Genomic DNA, 14,840 nt, shown 5'->3' on the forward strand with positions numbered 1-14,840 from the left:
TTGACCGAGTCCCCAGACAGCAGCCTTCCGCGGGGCCCTGGCACAACCCAGCCTGGGGTCCTCCATCACCCCCAGGCTCTGAGACTTGGCAGAAATACTCTTGACCACAGGGAACCACAGCAGGCCCTGTCTAGGACTGGCCCCCAACTGCACCAGGCGTCCGGTTTTCATCTAAAGGAGTGGCCGGACAGCATTGGGGGAGGCCACACACACAGCCGGGGACTCACGGTCCAACGCGGGGTTGGGGCCTCATCCCGGCAGAGTGCCAGACACCGAGCGCCCGTAGCCGTGACACGCACCCCAGGATTTTAGGGACATGATGTTTCCGGAGAGCCTTTCTGCTTCACTGTAGAATATTCGCATAAATGGGAAATATTGACCGGAGTGAGGTAGTCGTGTATTTTCAAGTAATTACACTTCCGAAGCCAGCTTTCACGATCTGTAGTTGATACACAAATGAATCACCGGGACGGGGCGTGTACTTAATTTTAAATATTTCGATTCTGCTGTGTTTGTCATTACGTTGTTAAAACACTAGATTGGGTGGTAAAACCAGGACTCCTCGTCTTCAACACAAGGCACTTGGGAAAGAATCAACCTGGAGACTATTTTCACTGAAGAAATAATCTCAAAATGATCATCTCGAGATGAGGACTGAACAAAAATAATTGAAAATACAAGTAAAGCGCTACGTTGTTTCAAGAGACAGAGAACCTTCTAGAAAAGAGAAGGGAGGGGGAACCACCCGCTCCCGACCTTCGAGGGATCGCTGGGGACCTGCTTGTCTGGCATGGGGCTGGGAACCCAGGAGCTACCCCAGAGACCAGGTCTCCAGCACCTCCATCTGGAGGACATCTGTGGGGGTCCCGGCCCCCGGAGTGGGGCCTCGTGAGCAAGCCCTGGCGGCCACCACCAGCTGGGAAGACCTCAAAGGAAACCCTTCCGCCCAGAGCTGTTCTCACTGTCCGTGGGGAGCCCACGGTCCAGGAAGCCAAGGCAGAACGGTGGCCGCCACCCAGCGCTGCCCCCAGAGCCGGGGCCCGGAGGAGGGATGGAGCCGTCTGCCCTCGCGTGTTCCCCTCCCGAGAGACCTCCAGTCCCCTCACCTGCCGGCGGCCTGGCTCCGGACAGCTGAGAGGGAGTCGCCCTAAGCCACGCCGTACACTCCCACCAAGCAGGCAGGGTGCTGCCTCTTCCCATGGGCTGGTATTCACACCCTGACAGCATCAATAGAAGCAGAGCCGCCCGAGCAAGTCATATATTCTCCTATCACTCAAGGGAGGAAAGTGAATGTGCCCTCCCATCCTTTGCCTTTTTCAAGTGGGAAAAAAAAAAAAAAAATACAATAGCAGAATCCACAAAGAAAGATCCCCATTAAAATGTTCCCAGGCTCTCAAACACCCCCATTTAAATTCTGGGTAATCGGCTGTATTGTGCTGCCCCCAGGAGGGGCCGTGGGGTGGTGGGTGCCGTTCAGAACCATTTGTGTCGTATAAAGGCTCGTGATTAGGTTTTTAATAAACCGTTTCGATTCTGTTTCCCGGGTCTGAATAGATGTTTGGAATTGGCTGGTGTGGACCTGAAAGGGATCCAGGTAACATCATCGTGGGGGACACACTTCCGATTCCTGTGGCGTGTCTCGTCGGAGGTGACCGGCTGTAGGAGCAGGACTGGAACCGTGGGGAGGAGGAGGGCTGCTGAACTTGACTGGTCCCATCTGTCATCCCAGACTGACTCTGCCCACTTCTGTCCATGAATAGTTTTCAGACCTGCTGATCGGACCGAGGGCGCCCCCAGCTTGGGAAGGAAGCCGGTTTCGGGCTCCGGGGGGGACACCTCACGCTGAGCTCACATCCAAAGGCAGGCCTAGGGAGCCTCCCAGGGTCCATGCCTGAGAACCCAGGTGGCCTCTGGCCGGGGTGACAGCTCGCGAGAAGCCCATGACTTCCAGAAAGAGGGCCCCGCCCCTCCCCATCGGTCTTCCACGTCTGGTCCTCGGGGAGGGTGGGGTATGGGAGGAAGGAAGGGCCCACTGGATCATAGTTACAGGACCTGAGCCTCACCTCACTTAACCAAGTAGACAGCAGGAAGCTCTGCACGTCCTGGGGAGAAAAACCCAGGAAGCAGGGTCATTACAAGCTGTTTGGAGGAAAAGCGCACCTCCGATCTCTCTGGAACCAGAACGAAGGGGCAGGGGCAGGCAGCCCCAGGCCCACATGTTAATGTGCACAGACCTGGGCCTTCTGGGGAAGGAACCAGCACTGCCCATTTGCAGGGCATCCAGAGACAACAGCGTCGGCCCCGGAAGCCCTCTGCCAATGACCATTTTTGTATGTCAGGGAGCGGCGGGCCCTCCTTCTGGGGATGGGCAGGTATTTGCTCAGCTTCGGCTCTGAGCTATTTGCAGGAGCTGATCTCAAAACACGAGGCCCGGTATGGAAGGCAATGAGTCACAGAGCTTCTCTAGACCGATGCGTCCCCAAGGAGGAAGAAGGATGGGCTCAGAGAGACGGGGCTGATGGCAGGAGAGGCACTAAATATACCCGGCCAGCTCCATCCTGGCCGTCGCCAGAGCCTCGCCGAGCACCTACTGTGTGCCGAGTCCCAAAGGATGCTGAGATGGACAAGCCAGCATGGCCTCTGTCCTGGGAAATGAGATGCTGTCACCTGGCCCCGGGAGGAGTCCTACTGTCATGCTGGACCCCTGGAGGAATCGCAGCTCTGGTCTCCAACAAGGCAGGGCAGCTGGAAGGAGGCTGTGTGCTTCCTCGAGCAGAGCCCACGGGGGAACGAGAAGGAAGGGGTCCAGAGTGTGACAAAGGGGGACGAGGGAGGAAAGAGCCGCTGGGCAGAGCACGAAGCCTATGGAACGGGGGGGGGGGGGGGGGGACCCTCAGGTGTCCGGAAGCACCTCGCCCCTTTGTCTCTGTTAGTCACTGAGCATGCGTTGTCTGCCGGCATCTGGGAAGCAGCCAGATGAACCCGTGAACGCCATTGTCATCCATGGGCAGAGAAGGAGTGACGGGGACGAGACGGCCCCTGCAGTCTGTCCTGTGAGGGGCAGGGACTGTGAGAGCCCGCAGAGGGGCCCACCCTGACGCGGGAGAGGTGTCCTTGTGTGCTGCCGCCTTTACAACTCCTGGAAGGATGTTCCCTTCTATCTCATTTGGGAAGTGTAGGAAGCCAAAAGTGTCAGGGCAGGTCTGGAAAACTGTGCCTCATCCACCCATCCATCCACCATCTGTCCATCTGTCCATCCGTCCATCCAACCAACCATCCGTTCATCCAACTGTCTGTCCATCCGTCCATCCATCTGTCTACACACTCATCCGTCCGTCCACTTAGCCATCCATCCGTCCATCCATCCATCCCTCCAATAACCCAGTCATCTGTCCACCCACGCACCCACCGTCCGGCCGTCCATCTGTGGAGACATTCAGTGAGCCCCAGCTGAACCCTAGTCCTTGGCAAGGCTCTGGGGAAGCCGTTCTTGGCCAGCAGCCTCAGGTGGAAGAGACGTGAGAAGACCGAGACCGGCCGGACGTGAAGCCCTTGTCTGCGCGCATCACAGGAGGGTGCGCCCGGCCACCAGTTCCCTTCACCCAGCCTGACTGCCCCTTTCTTGCTGTGCAATGTTGGGCTGGTTCCCGAGCTCCTCTGTGTAAACTTTCATCATCTACAAAGGTGACTGCAACAGTGGCTGCCCCTTGGGGAGCGGGGTGATGTGTGACTCGGTGTGACTCTCCGGACTTGGTGGGGAGGTTCAGCAGTGGCTAGCGGCTAGAGCAGTGATGACGACAGTGTCTGTCATCCGCACGGGGTGGTGGCCGGAGGAACACGTCGCCTCCTCATGACCAAGTGTGGGGAAGAGCCCAGTGGGCCGCCCCGTGGACAGGGTCCGGAGAGGAGAGGTGCGGACACCGAACCTCTCTCCACCCGGCCGCGTCTGGTTCTCTGAGCGGCCCGTCGGAAGCCAGCCCTGAGTGCAGCCTGCACAGTCGTGGTCCCCAGAGACAGGGAGGACGGGAGGGCGTGAGGACAAGGCCCGGGACTTGCGAAAACCCCCCGAGCTCGTGGGCTGGAGGACGCAGACGTCCCCGCCGAGGCGACAGAGCTGGGCGAGGGGAGCCTTGGCGACCTCTCAGCCTGGCTTCCACACTTGGGGCTTTCATCCAGCAGGAGGAAGGTCCCGGGGCGCATGCGGCCGTGCTGGGAAGCCTCCAGCCCCCGTCTGGAGCAGCTCAGCCGCTGTGAGAATTCCTCCTGCACCTGCCGGGCGTGAGCGGGGCCGTTCACAGGTTCTGCAGTGCGTCCCCATCTCTGTGGCCAGAGAACGGTCACGAGTGTGACACCTTTTAGGGCCTCGCATCAGCTTGACAGCGGGGCCGCTTCCTGCAGGCAGAGCCCGGGCTCCCACCTGCCCCCGGGCAGAGGCCCCGCCACAAGCGTTTGGGTTTGGTGGCTTGGGTTTTTTTTTTTCCAATCTTTTTCATGATCAAGAACAAAACAACAGTGTCTCACTTTAGAATGTCACAGCTGAGTCTGTGGTCATAGCAGCCCTAGGCTCGGAGGCTCCTGCTCCTGCTCCTGACCCAGCTTCAAATGAAATTAGGGTTGGAAAAAACATCTGGGCTGGTAGCTGTTAACCACAGGGGCCCGAGGGGCGGGGCGGGCCGGCAGGGGCCCGGGAGGGGTGCCTGTGTGGAACCTGCCCGCTGGGGGACTTCACAAGCCGGGCCAGGATTTGGGGGGCTTGTTGGTGCTGGTAGCCCTCTCCTGCCCAAACGTGCCGTGTGTTGGCAAGTTGGTGGCTCTTCGCGGCTCTGCACTGCCCTGGGCCTCAAACCCCCGATCAGCCTCCAGGCCCAGCCCCCAGTAGCCGAGGGGATGTTTCTGTCCTGCCAGGAGCAGGAACCCCGTGAGCCGCTGCAGAGTAGGGCTGGGACCCTCCGCACTGGGGCTTGCTGGGGGTCCTGGCGGGGCCGTGCCTCTGCACGTGAGCACCCACAAAACGGCTCTTGGCGCGCGCACACACACACACACACACACACACCCCGCTGTCCCAGCTCGGGGTGGGGGTGCACACAGGCAGAGAGCATTTGTACCCAGATTATACCTGGATTATCTAAGGTCAGAAACCTCTGCAAGTCCCACTCGGCCAAGCACCACCCTTGTGACACCAGCCGTCCCCTCAGGGTGTCAGAAGGAAGGGAGGCCCGGGGTCCGAGGTTGCCTGCTTTCCTGGGCAGGTTCAAGCCCCATGGTGGGGGCCCCACTCCCTCCTCAGCAGCAGGAGCTGGCACCCGGGGGGTTAGAGCAGCTGGAGATCGCCCTCCATCCAGCAGTGACAGGGGTGGTAGAGGCTATAGCGCCAACTGCCAGGTGTGTGTCCCCACGGGGACATGAGGCCAGTCCTACGGGGCTGTGCTCGGGACCATCCACAAGCAGAGGACAGAGTGGACCCCGGCCTGAGCACCCCAGGGGCTGGTATCAACAAGTCAACCCGGTTGCTTTTCCTGGGAAGTGTCGGTAGCCTCTGACACACTCCAGTGTCCTTCCGGGGTTGGCTGGGAGGGAGGGACCGCACTGTGGACGGAGGCGGCCCCTGGGGACACAGGAGCCTCCCTGGAGAATGTCCGCATGGGGCCCCTCCACTGGGCCTCAGCTGGGTCCTGGGAAGGGGCTGGGCCAGTTCCTCCCCCCTGCGCATGCCTCGATGTTCCCTCCTGCCTCCTCTCCGCCCTGCTCCCCGCGGAAACCAGGCTGTCACACACAGGGCGCTCACCTTCCGGAAGAACTCTCCGTCTGACCACAGGGCAGGACACCTTTAAGGAGGATGCCCCTGTACACGGGCCCCCGCTGCCAAAATTCGGTTTATAGACAACATCATAGGCGAGAAGCTCATGTCATCATGTGTCCCCATCAGCGACGGCGGAGAACGCAGCCTATGGTCACAGCGGCCCCCTGGGAGTGGCTAGAGCAGCCTGCCACCCCTGGGGCGGGGCGAGGGGAGAGGGTCCTGGGGACTCCCACTGTTCGGCCTCCTGCTCAGGAGGCCACTGGGACACTGGCCCCGGGCTGTGACAAGGGCCCTCCCCTGCTGGGGGCCGAGGCTGGGCCCAGGGCTCCCCTCAGTGACCAGGGGCTTTCTCTTGGGAAACACCGCCGAAAACTGTCGAGAGTCCCACACACAGGTGGCCGGCAGGGTCTTGAGGGGAGACAGAGAGGACAGAGTCTCTTTGCTGGGTGCCCCTCTCCGACTCTCAGCCAGAGCTGGCTTGTCCCCTTTGGGGACCCCCTCAGGATTCCTGGTGGCCCCCTGACTACTTCCTGACAACCCAGAAAGCCCAGGGAAGGAGCCTGCTTCTGGCCACTGCCCTCATCACCCTGTGGTAGCAGAGCCCACCAGCCGGTCTCTGAAGAGCTCACGAGCAGGTGCCGCCAGCCAGGACACTTGCTGTCCCTGCAGCCACCAGGGGCCGGAAATACGGCCCCACGGCACATGCACCCTAGAACACTCTGGGTGCCAGGCGCAGTGTGGGCCCGGGGCTCCGTCCTGGGGGTCTTCTGCAAGCTCCCAGTGAGAAACCGATTCCTCGTAATAGTGTGGCCCCGCGTGGAGACACAGGCCTCCCCAAGGCCAGGAATCAGGAGAGGGCTCTCTAGTTCCAAAGGAGAAACGGAGGCAGGACCCCCGACAACTTCCCTGGGGTTGTCGAGTGAAGAATTATGCAATTTCGGGGCGGGAAAGCACATGGAGTTCAGAAAGTCCAGCCTCCCCCCTGAGCACCCTAGAGGGACGGCCACCAAGACCTCCTTGAATTCCCCTAGTGACGGGTGCTTGCCCCTCTGCAAGGCTCCCTGCCCACCTCATAGGCTGTTTGTGGCCCGAGGTCTACACAGACCACGACTGTCACTGACCCTCCTGAGGCGTTCTTCGTTCCTTTATTTACTTGGACGCGTGAACGTGCTTGTCTGATCACCGTTTTGCCCGTGTGTCTGTCTTGGGTCAGGGCCACAGCCCACGGCTGACGGATGAGACACGCGTTCGGGGGGAAGCCCAGGCCCGAGGCATGCCCTCTGCCCGCAGCGCGTGGGGGAGCCCTTGGAGCAGGGTCGTGGTCAGCTCAAACCAAGGGCCGGAGAGTGGGGTTCTGCCCCAGATGACTCCACAGAGCCCTGCCCGGCCCCTCTCCTTCTCCCCTGTGCTACCGATGCTCGGGGAGTGAGTCCCGCTCCGGGACACCCGGGGAGGGCTCGGGCTCTGCGCCACGCGGGGCTGAAACCCTGCTTCACCTCCAGCTTTCTGCGAACCCCGCCGCCGCTGGGGGGTCTCCCCGTCGCTGCAGCCCCCGCCCAGGCAGAAGCGGGGTGAAGGGCTGAGTCTCCCGGGAGGCAGGGAGGGCTGAGGCGGGAGGCAGGGAGGGCCGAGAGGAAACCCAGGGGCAGGGGGAGCAGCTCGGGCACCGGCCACACTCCCCACAGCCCGGGAGAGCCACAGGCCCTGCGCGTCTGCACGCCTAGCGGGAGGCAGTATGCCAGCCCTGCGTGGCGCCTGGCGGCCTGAGGAGCTGCTGGGCTGCGGGTTCTCTCAGATCTCTGAAGGCATCAGGGCTCCACAATGCTCCGGGCTCCGGCTCTACGCAGAGAGGCTGCGTGCCACACGGGCACGACAGCGTGGCCTCCGGACCGTCAGAGCCCCAGGCGGGACCCCGGCTGCCTCCTGCACCAGCCTCATCTGGGCCCTGCTCTTGGGTCTCTGAGACCAAAGACCTTGACCCTTGTCGCCTGCTCCTGGACGCACAAGAGCCACCGTGTCTGGGAGCCCCGCCAGGCTTCTTCGAGGCAAAACCCCAGAAAACACGGGCTTTCCAGCCCCTCTCCCCGTGAGCTCAGGAGCCGGGCTGGCCTCGTCTTCGAGAAAGGGCCTCCAGGAGCCCCCGTGTTTCCTGGAAGCGGCCTCCTTCTGCGCCGCCCCCTTCCCTCCCGTGCCCCCGACCCCCCATTCACAGCCAGAGCAGGTGTGGGGCCAGGCCCCATGACCTGCCTGCCGGGACCCCTGCTGCCTGCCCAGCCGCAGTGTGACCCCGCGCTGCCCGCCGTATTGCCGCTTCGTGCCTGGTCACGTTCCCACCAAGCCCCATGGTGAGAGTCAGGACGGGATGTATGAGCTCCTCCAGGCTCCGGGTCTGCACCCGGACGGCGCTGTTTCCGGAAGGCCTGGTCCGCACCTCCTTCCATCGCAAGATGGACTTTCTGTTGTAGCCGCTCGTGGATGCATCGGCCCCAAGCACGGTGTGAGTGCGTGTGTGTGCGCCTGTGCGTGGAAACGAGAGCCACGCGGCTCTGTGGGCCTTCGAGAAGGGGTTGGGGTAGGAGACGGAGGCCGCTGCCGTGGGCACACGCCATGCCCAGCCTTCCAGCAAGCGGCTGGACCGCCCCAGGCCGGGGGGGCAGGAGGCCACACTCCCAGGCCCGCGCCTCCCTGTGTGCTCAGAATCCATTAGGAGAGGGGACGATGGGCGCCTGGCGGCCCAGCCTGCGCACACACCCTGAGCAGGGCCGGCGGCCGGCTGGGCGTAGGAGATGTGAGAGCACCAGCCTAGCACACAGCCCACAGATTAGAAGTGCAGGAAACCTCAAATGATGTGCAAAAACATTGTCAAGGTTACGAGACTTTTCCCCCATCCTTTTGCTTCATAACTCAGCATTGCTGATGGGGGTGATTTATGAGCTGGGGGACCTGGCAGGGGGACCAGGGCTGGGAAGGCCTGTGAGGCCAAGTGGGGAGAACGGGCAGGAGGGCGGCTTCCTTTGGAGGCTCTGGGATTCCTGAGGCTCAGCCCCAAATACCCGGAGCAAGGCTTTGGAATGGGATCGGACCAGGGAGCCAGTTTTCAAATCTGGGAAGAGACTCAGCTCCAAGGCCCTGGAGGCCACTGCTGGCTAAAGGGGCCAGGGGCCCAGAGGGGGTGCCCAAGGGGCTGGTCCATGCCCCCCTTCCTCCTCAGGCACCCGCTGCCTTGGGGCTTGGCACCCATCCTTCCCATCCGCTCGTGACTGTCTTGGTTTCCTGGGGCCAGAGCAGATCTCAGCCGTGCTGCCAAGCTGGGGCGGTGTTTGCGAGGAAGGGTGGTCTTCACCTGCCCCACCGGCGCTGGAGTGTCTCACTGTGGAAGAGGCAAGAGAGGGATGTGTGGTGTCCAGGCCTGCGTTCCCAACCCCGGGACCCCACAGGTCTTGGAGTAGGTGCAGAGACCCCCCCTCTGGCCCCCCACAGCTCCCGACCCCCACTGCTGGGGCCTCTATCTCCTCTTACAGGAAACAGGACAATACCCGTCCGGGCCTCAGGGGCCTGCGGTGACCAAGGAAGGCTGGCGCAGGCACAGAGAGAGAACCGCGCTCCCGGCGGCCCAGCTCAGCCTCTGCAGAGTCCCCGGGGAGCAGGGACAGAGGAGAGGAAGGGAACTCAAACGTCTGTGCCCCATTTCTGCCTTCCTGGAGTCCGAGAGGGCACGGGCCTGTGGTGTCCCTCCGCAGAGCCAGAGGCGCGGGGGCTGCGTCCCGGGAGCGCTTTCCCGGTCAGAGAGGAGCAGCGGCGCCCAGGCTCCAGGCTCTCCTCCCGCTCCATCATTCAGGTGGACCCAGTGCGCCCAGGTGACGCCCGATGCCTAGCCACGATGGCGGACACAGGCCTGGGCCCTCTCCCGACTGGCTCAGGGGCCCCCAGACTGGGACTTCTGCCTTCTCGGGAGGAAAGGCCCGCAGCCCCCCTGCTGCTGCTCAGAGGGAGGGTTCCAGGGAGAAGGACGTTCCCTCCAGCCCTCAGCGCCCGCCTGGAGGTAACTCCCACCCCGTGACCAGCCAAACTGTCAGGGGCTGGGGGACCAGGTCTTCTGGGCCAGAGGGGAAGGGCGTTTCCCGGGAGTCACCAGGAGGGAAGGTGCTGGCTGGGGAGCTGCCCCCAGATGGGGACAGAGACAGACTGGTGTCCGTGTGGCTGAGTGACCAGCCCTTCACACAGGCTTGATGGACCTGGGGTGGTTGCCCCAGCACAGGGAAGGGTCAGGACAGGGGCCAACCTAGAGAAGAGAGAGAGGCTGGTCAGACGAGGACCGGCAAGCTCACCGGAAGGCCGGGTTTGCCCACCCAGAAGGCACTCCCCGTGGTGCCGGGTGGGGGGCGGTGGGGGGACCGACCAGGCGGACGGCAGTGTGGTGGGCTCTTGGGCCCGCAGGATGCACACAGCGGGGAACGCTGGCTCACGGTCGGCAGGCCAGGCTGCCGGGGGCAGGGGCGGGCAGGGGCGGGACAGGACCCCACAGGAGCCTGAGCGCCGTGGGCAGCTGGGGTTCCTCTGCTCTGCCTCATCTCCCCCGGGACAAGTTCCTGGAGCAGCCGAAGGGTCACGCACCCTCTCCAGGGTGACAGAGATGGGGGGCAGTGAGGAGTCCAGTCCGTGCAGGGCTTGGTAGGCAAGCCTCTTGGGGAATTAGCCTGCAGGACCTCGAGTCCCCACCCGGGGTTGGGGCCTGGCTTGGGGCCCCCAAATCTGTGTTTGAGACCCGCATCCCAGGACCTTCCCATGCGGGGCAGTGTGGGGAGGACAGACGGGAGAGCGGGGCATGGCAGCGGGCGCAGAAGGACTTGGAGGGGCAGACACCCCCCCCCCGGGGAGGGGCAAGTGCGGGGAGCCCGGGGTCTCTGCTCAGGGTGGGGGGCCTGCAGGCTGCCTTCGGCCATGTCCTCGCTGGGACGGCTTTCTCTTTTCCCAGAAACACAACAGACCGCCCCCACCCCCACGTGAATGCCCCTCACACGCGTGCTCACATGTACACATGCGTGCACATATGTGCGCAAACAGGACGGGGCTCCCAAGCGCTCAGAGCGGGGGTTGGCTGGTCCGTTAGGGATAACTCTTCTGCCAGCGGCCAAGTGGGGAGACGGGCCCACGCCCGTCAGGGTGAAGCCACACGCCTGAGGCATCAAAGGGGCCCCAAGGGACAGCAGCTGTGGCAGCAGGGGTGCGGGCACAGGACGCGGCTGTGACGGTCCCGGCAGCCAGCGCCCCTTCCCCGGCCCCAGCCTGTGCCACGGGCGGGGCTGGACAGAGACAGAGGCTGTGGGGTGGGCACCCCACAGAGCCAGGCCCCGGCGCGGGGAGGGGAGGGGTGCATGGGTCCTGGCCACCCGCCCCCGTCCTCCGTGCGGTAGAGGAAGCAGCGGCGCCGACCTATCAGCTGACAGCCGCAAACCCCAGGTTTTGCTTTGTGGGTCCTCTGCGGGTTTCCTGCAGTTGGGGCGGGAGGCGTGAGGAGGCGTGAGAGGTGTGGGTGCCGGACAGGGGCCTCTCCCATGTGGGCCTGCGCTCCTCCCCTGCTGGCCAGCCCGTGGTGGCCTCCTGATGCCCCCCGTGCCCCCCGGGTGCCCCGAGGGTCTGGACACAGGCAGCAGAGGGCAGGGGGCTGGACAGACAGCTTCTCTGTGCCTTGCTGTCCCTCCACCCCTGCCTGTCCGTCTCTCACCTCCCACCCTGGCTAGGACTCCTGGCCCCTCTCCCCTCTCTCAGAATTAGAGGGGCTTTTTCCCATCTGGGAAAAGCCCCCCAGAGAGGAGAATCACAGACCTGAGGCTCCCGGGTTTATCCCTTCCGAGTCAGCCTCCGGGGACTCCAACAAAGCTGGGCCCAAGTCTGTCAGCCCTGACACTTGTCGGGCATGGGAGGGGGGCACAGAGGGCTGCGTTGGCTCCAGGAGGGGTTTCCAGGAGCCCTGCGCTGTGTGTGCGCAGTCGGGGCACAGGCAGTTTCTGTGCCTCCCGCAGCAATACCCTTGCCCCCAAAACTGTGCTTCCTTGTCCCTGGGAGGCCAGGCACAACCCTTGGCCATCCTGTGGACATTTGGGGAGCAGCTGTACTGTTGCAAAACATCCTGAGTTGCTGGTCAGAAGCAGCCACTCCGGGCCTTGGGGGGACAGCTTCTTGCCCTTCCTGGGTCCCTATCATTCAGAGCAGGGGCTCGGGACGCACTCCAGGGACCAGAGGCCATGGTGCCTGGAATCAGTCTCCTTGGTCTTTGCTGGGACAGGTCACTACCTGCCCTTCCTGAATGTATCGGGTCATTCTGACGCCCTGCTCACCCAGACACCCGTTCCTCTTAGGCTTCAGCCCCTCCCTCTGACCCTCTAAGAGCTGGGGCTGGACCTCCCAGGAAGTTGGCCCAAGAGGCTGCTGGCCCCCAGGCTCTGGATTCAGATCCTGGGGCAGGGACGGAACGGAGCAGGGGTGGGGATGGGAGGGGCCTCTGCTGCCGTTTCACCTCAGGCTCCCGAGGTCCAGGGGCGCCCCTCCCTCCGCCGGGAATGGCAAATGACGCGCTCAGAGATGTGCACCCTGAGACGCACGTTCAGAGCCCCGTGGCACCGAAAAAGTCACCGAGCCCGTTGTGGGTGCGCCGGCTTCGGAGGGTGGGCCAGAGGCCAGGTCCCAGGTGTCACATGGAAACTTCCCGCCTTTAAGAATACGGAATGCTTTTCTTACGTTCGGGGTGACGTGAGTCCTGGTGGGGAAATGCACACGTGCACACGCACACTCACACCGGCTCAGACGCAGCCACACACCCCAGCAACACCTCTACCTTCTAGAATGTTTTCCTGCAGCCGGGCGCCCCAGTGCCCCTCAACAGAGGGCTCTGTTCTCAAATGCGGCGGCCTCTGCTTTCTCACATGTGGGACGGCTGGGGCTTCCTGCAACCCCGGGGACCTCCGTCGTGGCCGGGCCAGGGCGGCCGGCTGCTCGGTGAGCAAAAGGGCCAGCCTCCCGCCCCTCGACTGGGCTCTCAGAGGCTCCTGGGACGGGCAGCTGGGTGGGATGAGGACCTCACCATCGCCGGGGGTTCTGCCGAGACCCAGAGGCTGGAACGCCTTCCTCCGAGGCCCGAGCAGCTGGTCCTTCATTGGGCAAACGCGCATCGTGCAAACTCTCGTGCACAGGATACCTCTGACGCTCCCTGGTTCTCTACCCACCCCCCTCCCCGGCAGATCTCCGAAGACCTGAGCACGGAGAAGCTGTGCACGGACGCGGGGCAGGCGGGCTCCGGCAGCTGGCTCAAGTACATCCGGGTGGCGTGTTCCTGCGACGACCAGAATCTCACCATGTGCCAGATCAACGAGCAGGTGGGTGCGGGCCGTTCGTGTGGGCCTCGAAGTGGCCCTGGGTGAGGGGCTCGGCCCCCAGATCGACGAGAGGGACCCGCGAGCGAAGGGCTGGCGCCACCTCTGCCGGGACTCCTGCCCGGCCCTGTCCCGTGGCGGGGTAGCGATTTGTCAGAGGGCCAGGCAGCTGGCTGGGGCTCGAGAACCCAAAGACGGTGGTTTCCATGATGGAAAGCCGTGGGAGCGGCAGGTCCTGAAACCACAGGGGTCCCCGTCCCTGCTGTGCTGCCCCAGGAGGGAAGCACAGAGCCCGGCCCATCCACTTACGTGCCGTCATCTCCAGGGCTCGGTCTGGCCAGGCTCCCTCCAAAAGGGTCAGCACTGCCCTCCGGGAGCGGACGGCCGTCCCTATGGCATCCGGGCCAGGCTGCGGAGGGAACCAGACTTGTTTGGGCAAAAAATCCTGGCCCCGCTCACAGCCACCTGAGCCTTCCTGAGCTCAGTGGCCCTGACTTCAGCCCCTGGCCCCTTCAGCACCAAGGGACACCTGACTTCTGCCACCAACCCTCCGGAGGCCTAGGACCTCGCTCAGCGTGCTGGGTCCATGCTAGCCATGGTCCGTGCCGCCCTCGGACCACAACTGCTCGTGGTGGCCCTCTAGGCCCGTGAGCGGTACCGGCCAGAAGATGCCAGGCAGAGTTTCTTTTGACCAGGAAGGCCACGCATCCCCAGTGCTGGGAGCTCTCAGTTTATGACTTTAATTACAAATCTGAAAGTGGCCCCTGGAGCCTCCACGCTCCAGAGCCAGACCCCTCAGGCACATTTCTGCTGATCTCCCAGAGCGCCGGGCTCCTCGCGACGCTGGGGGGCCCAGCCCCTCCCATCAGAGCCGTTGGCTTTTGCCTATAATATCTTGGGGTTACACATGAGATTTCATCTGCAAAAGGGATTCCGCTGCTTTCAAAGATGTTTTCAGAGACCACACAACAAAGGGCACATTCTCCCATCGCCTGTGCAAACCATTAAAAGCAGTTCGAGGCTCTTGACTTCAGAGAAACAGTTTTGCATGAAGAAACAGAGAGCAACACCAGGGAGGTCCCTAGGACCCCCGTGAGCTGCCCCCCAGCTCTCCCTCTTCTGCTCAGGCTCCTTGTCGGCCCCGGGGCTCAGCCTGGATTGAGCCGTTCCTTGCTGGGCACGAGCGGGTCCTTGCTTCACAAGCTGGCGAAGTTAGAACGCGCCCCTGCACCTGGGATGATGCAGTTTGTACGTAGAACCCAGCGTTTGGAAAATCACAAAAGCATATTGTGGAAATTAAAGCAAAAGAAGATCCACAAAAAACCAGACCTTAAAAAAAACAGCAACACTTTTCCTTCCTCCAAATGAAGGTGCAGTGTAAGTGGCGGAGAATCGGAGGTAGGCACGTGGAGAGATGCGCTTTCCAACGCCCCTTCCTTTGTGGACCGCGGTGTCCTTGGCCGTGTGTCCGGAATCCGGGGGGCAGCAGAAGGAGCCCCGCGGGGCCAGGCCCAGGAGGGCATTTCTGGGACGTGCAGAATAGAGTGATGGAAGTCTGTGTTCTTTATTTACGAAAGACATTTGTTCGAGTGTTTGAACCAAACTTAAGTAGCAAAGTAGGTACCTTTTTGTGGCCAAGTTCTGGAAAAGCCAGCAGGTGTGGGAGCTTC

At 62.7% G+C, this 14,840-nt stretch overlaps 1 protein-coding gene across 5 annotated transcripts in view; it reads left to right on the forward strand.

Moving 5' to 3' along the window:
• The window catches only part of PRDM16 (PR/SET domain 16), a 299,031-nt gene that overhangs the window by 239,543 nt on the left and 44,648 nt on the right, over window positions 1-14,840 (forward strand). For 2 of the 5 annotated variants that reach the window (XM_045063582.1, XM_045063581.1), the window contains exon 4: window positions 13,039-13,173. In XM_045063582.1, coding sequence (XP_044919517.1) covers window positions 13,039-13,173 — 135 coding nt within the window. Of the gene's footprint in view, window positions 1-12,416; window positions 12,797-13,038; window positions 13,174-14,840 lie in introns of those variants that run through there. The other 3 variants (XM_013064620.2, XM_013064619.2, XM_013064624.2) reach the window with 3 other exon arrangements.

The sequence above is a fragment of the Mustela putorius genome, unplaced genomic scaffold (assembly GCF_011764305.1).
Source record: "Mustela putorius furo isolate JIRA1106 unplaced genomic scaffold, ASM1176430v1.1 tig00003853_pilon_pilon_pilon, whole genome shotgun sequence".
Taxonomy (NCBI): Eukaryota; Metazoa; Chordata; class Mammalia; order Carnivora; family Mustelidae; genus Mustela; species Mustela putorius.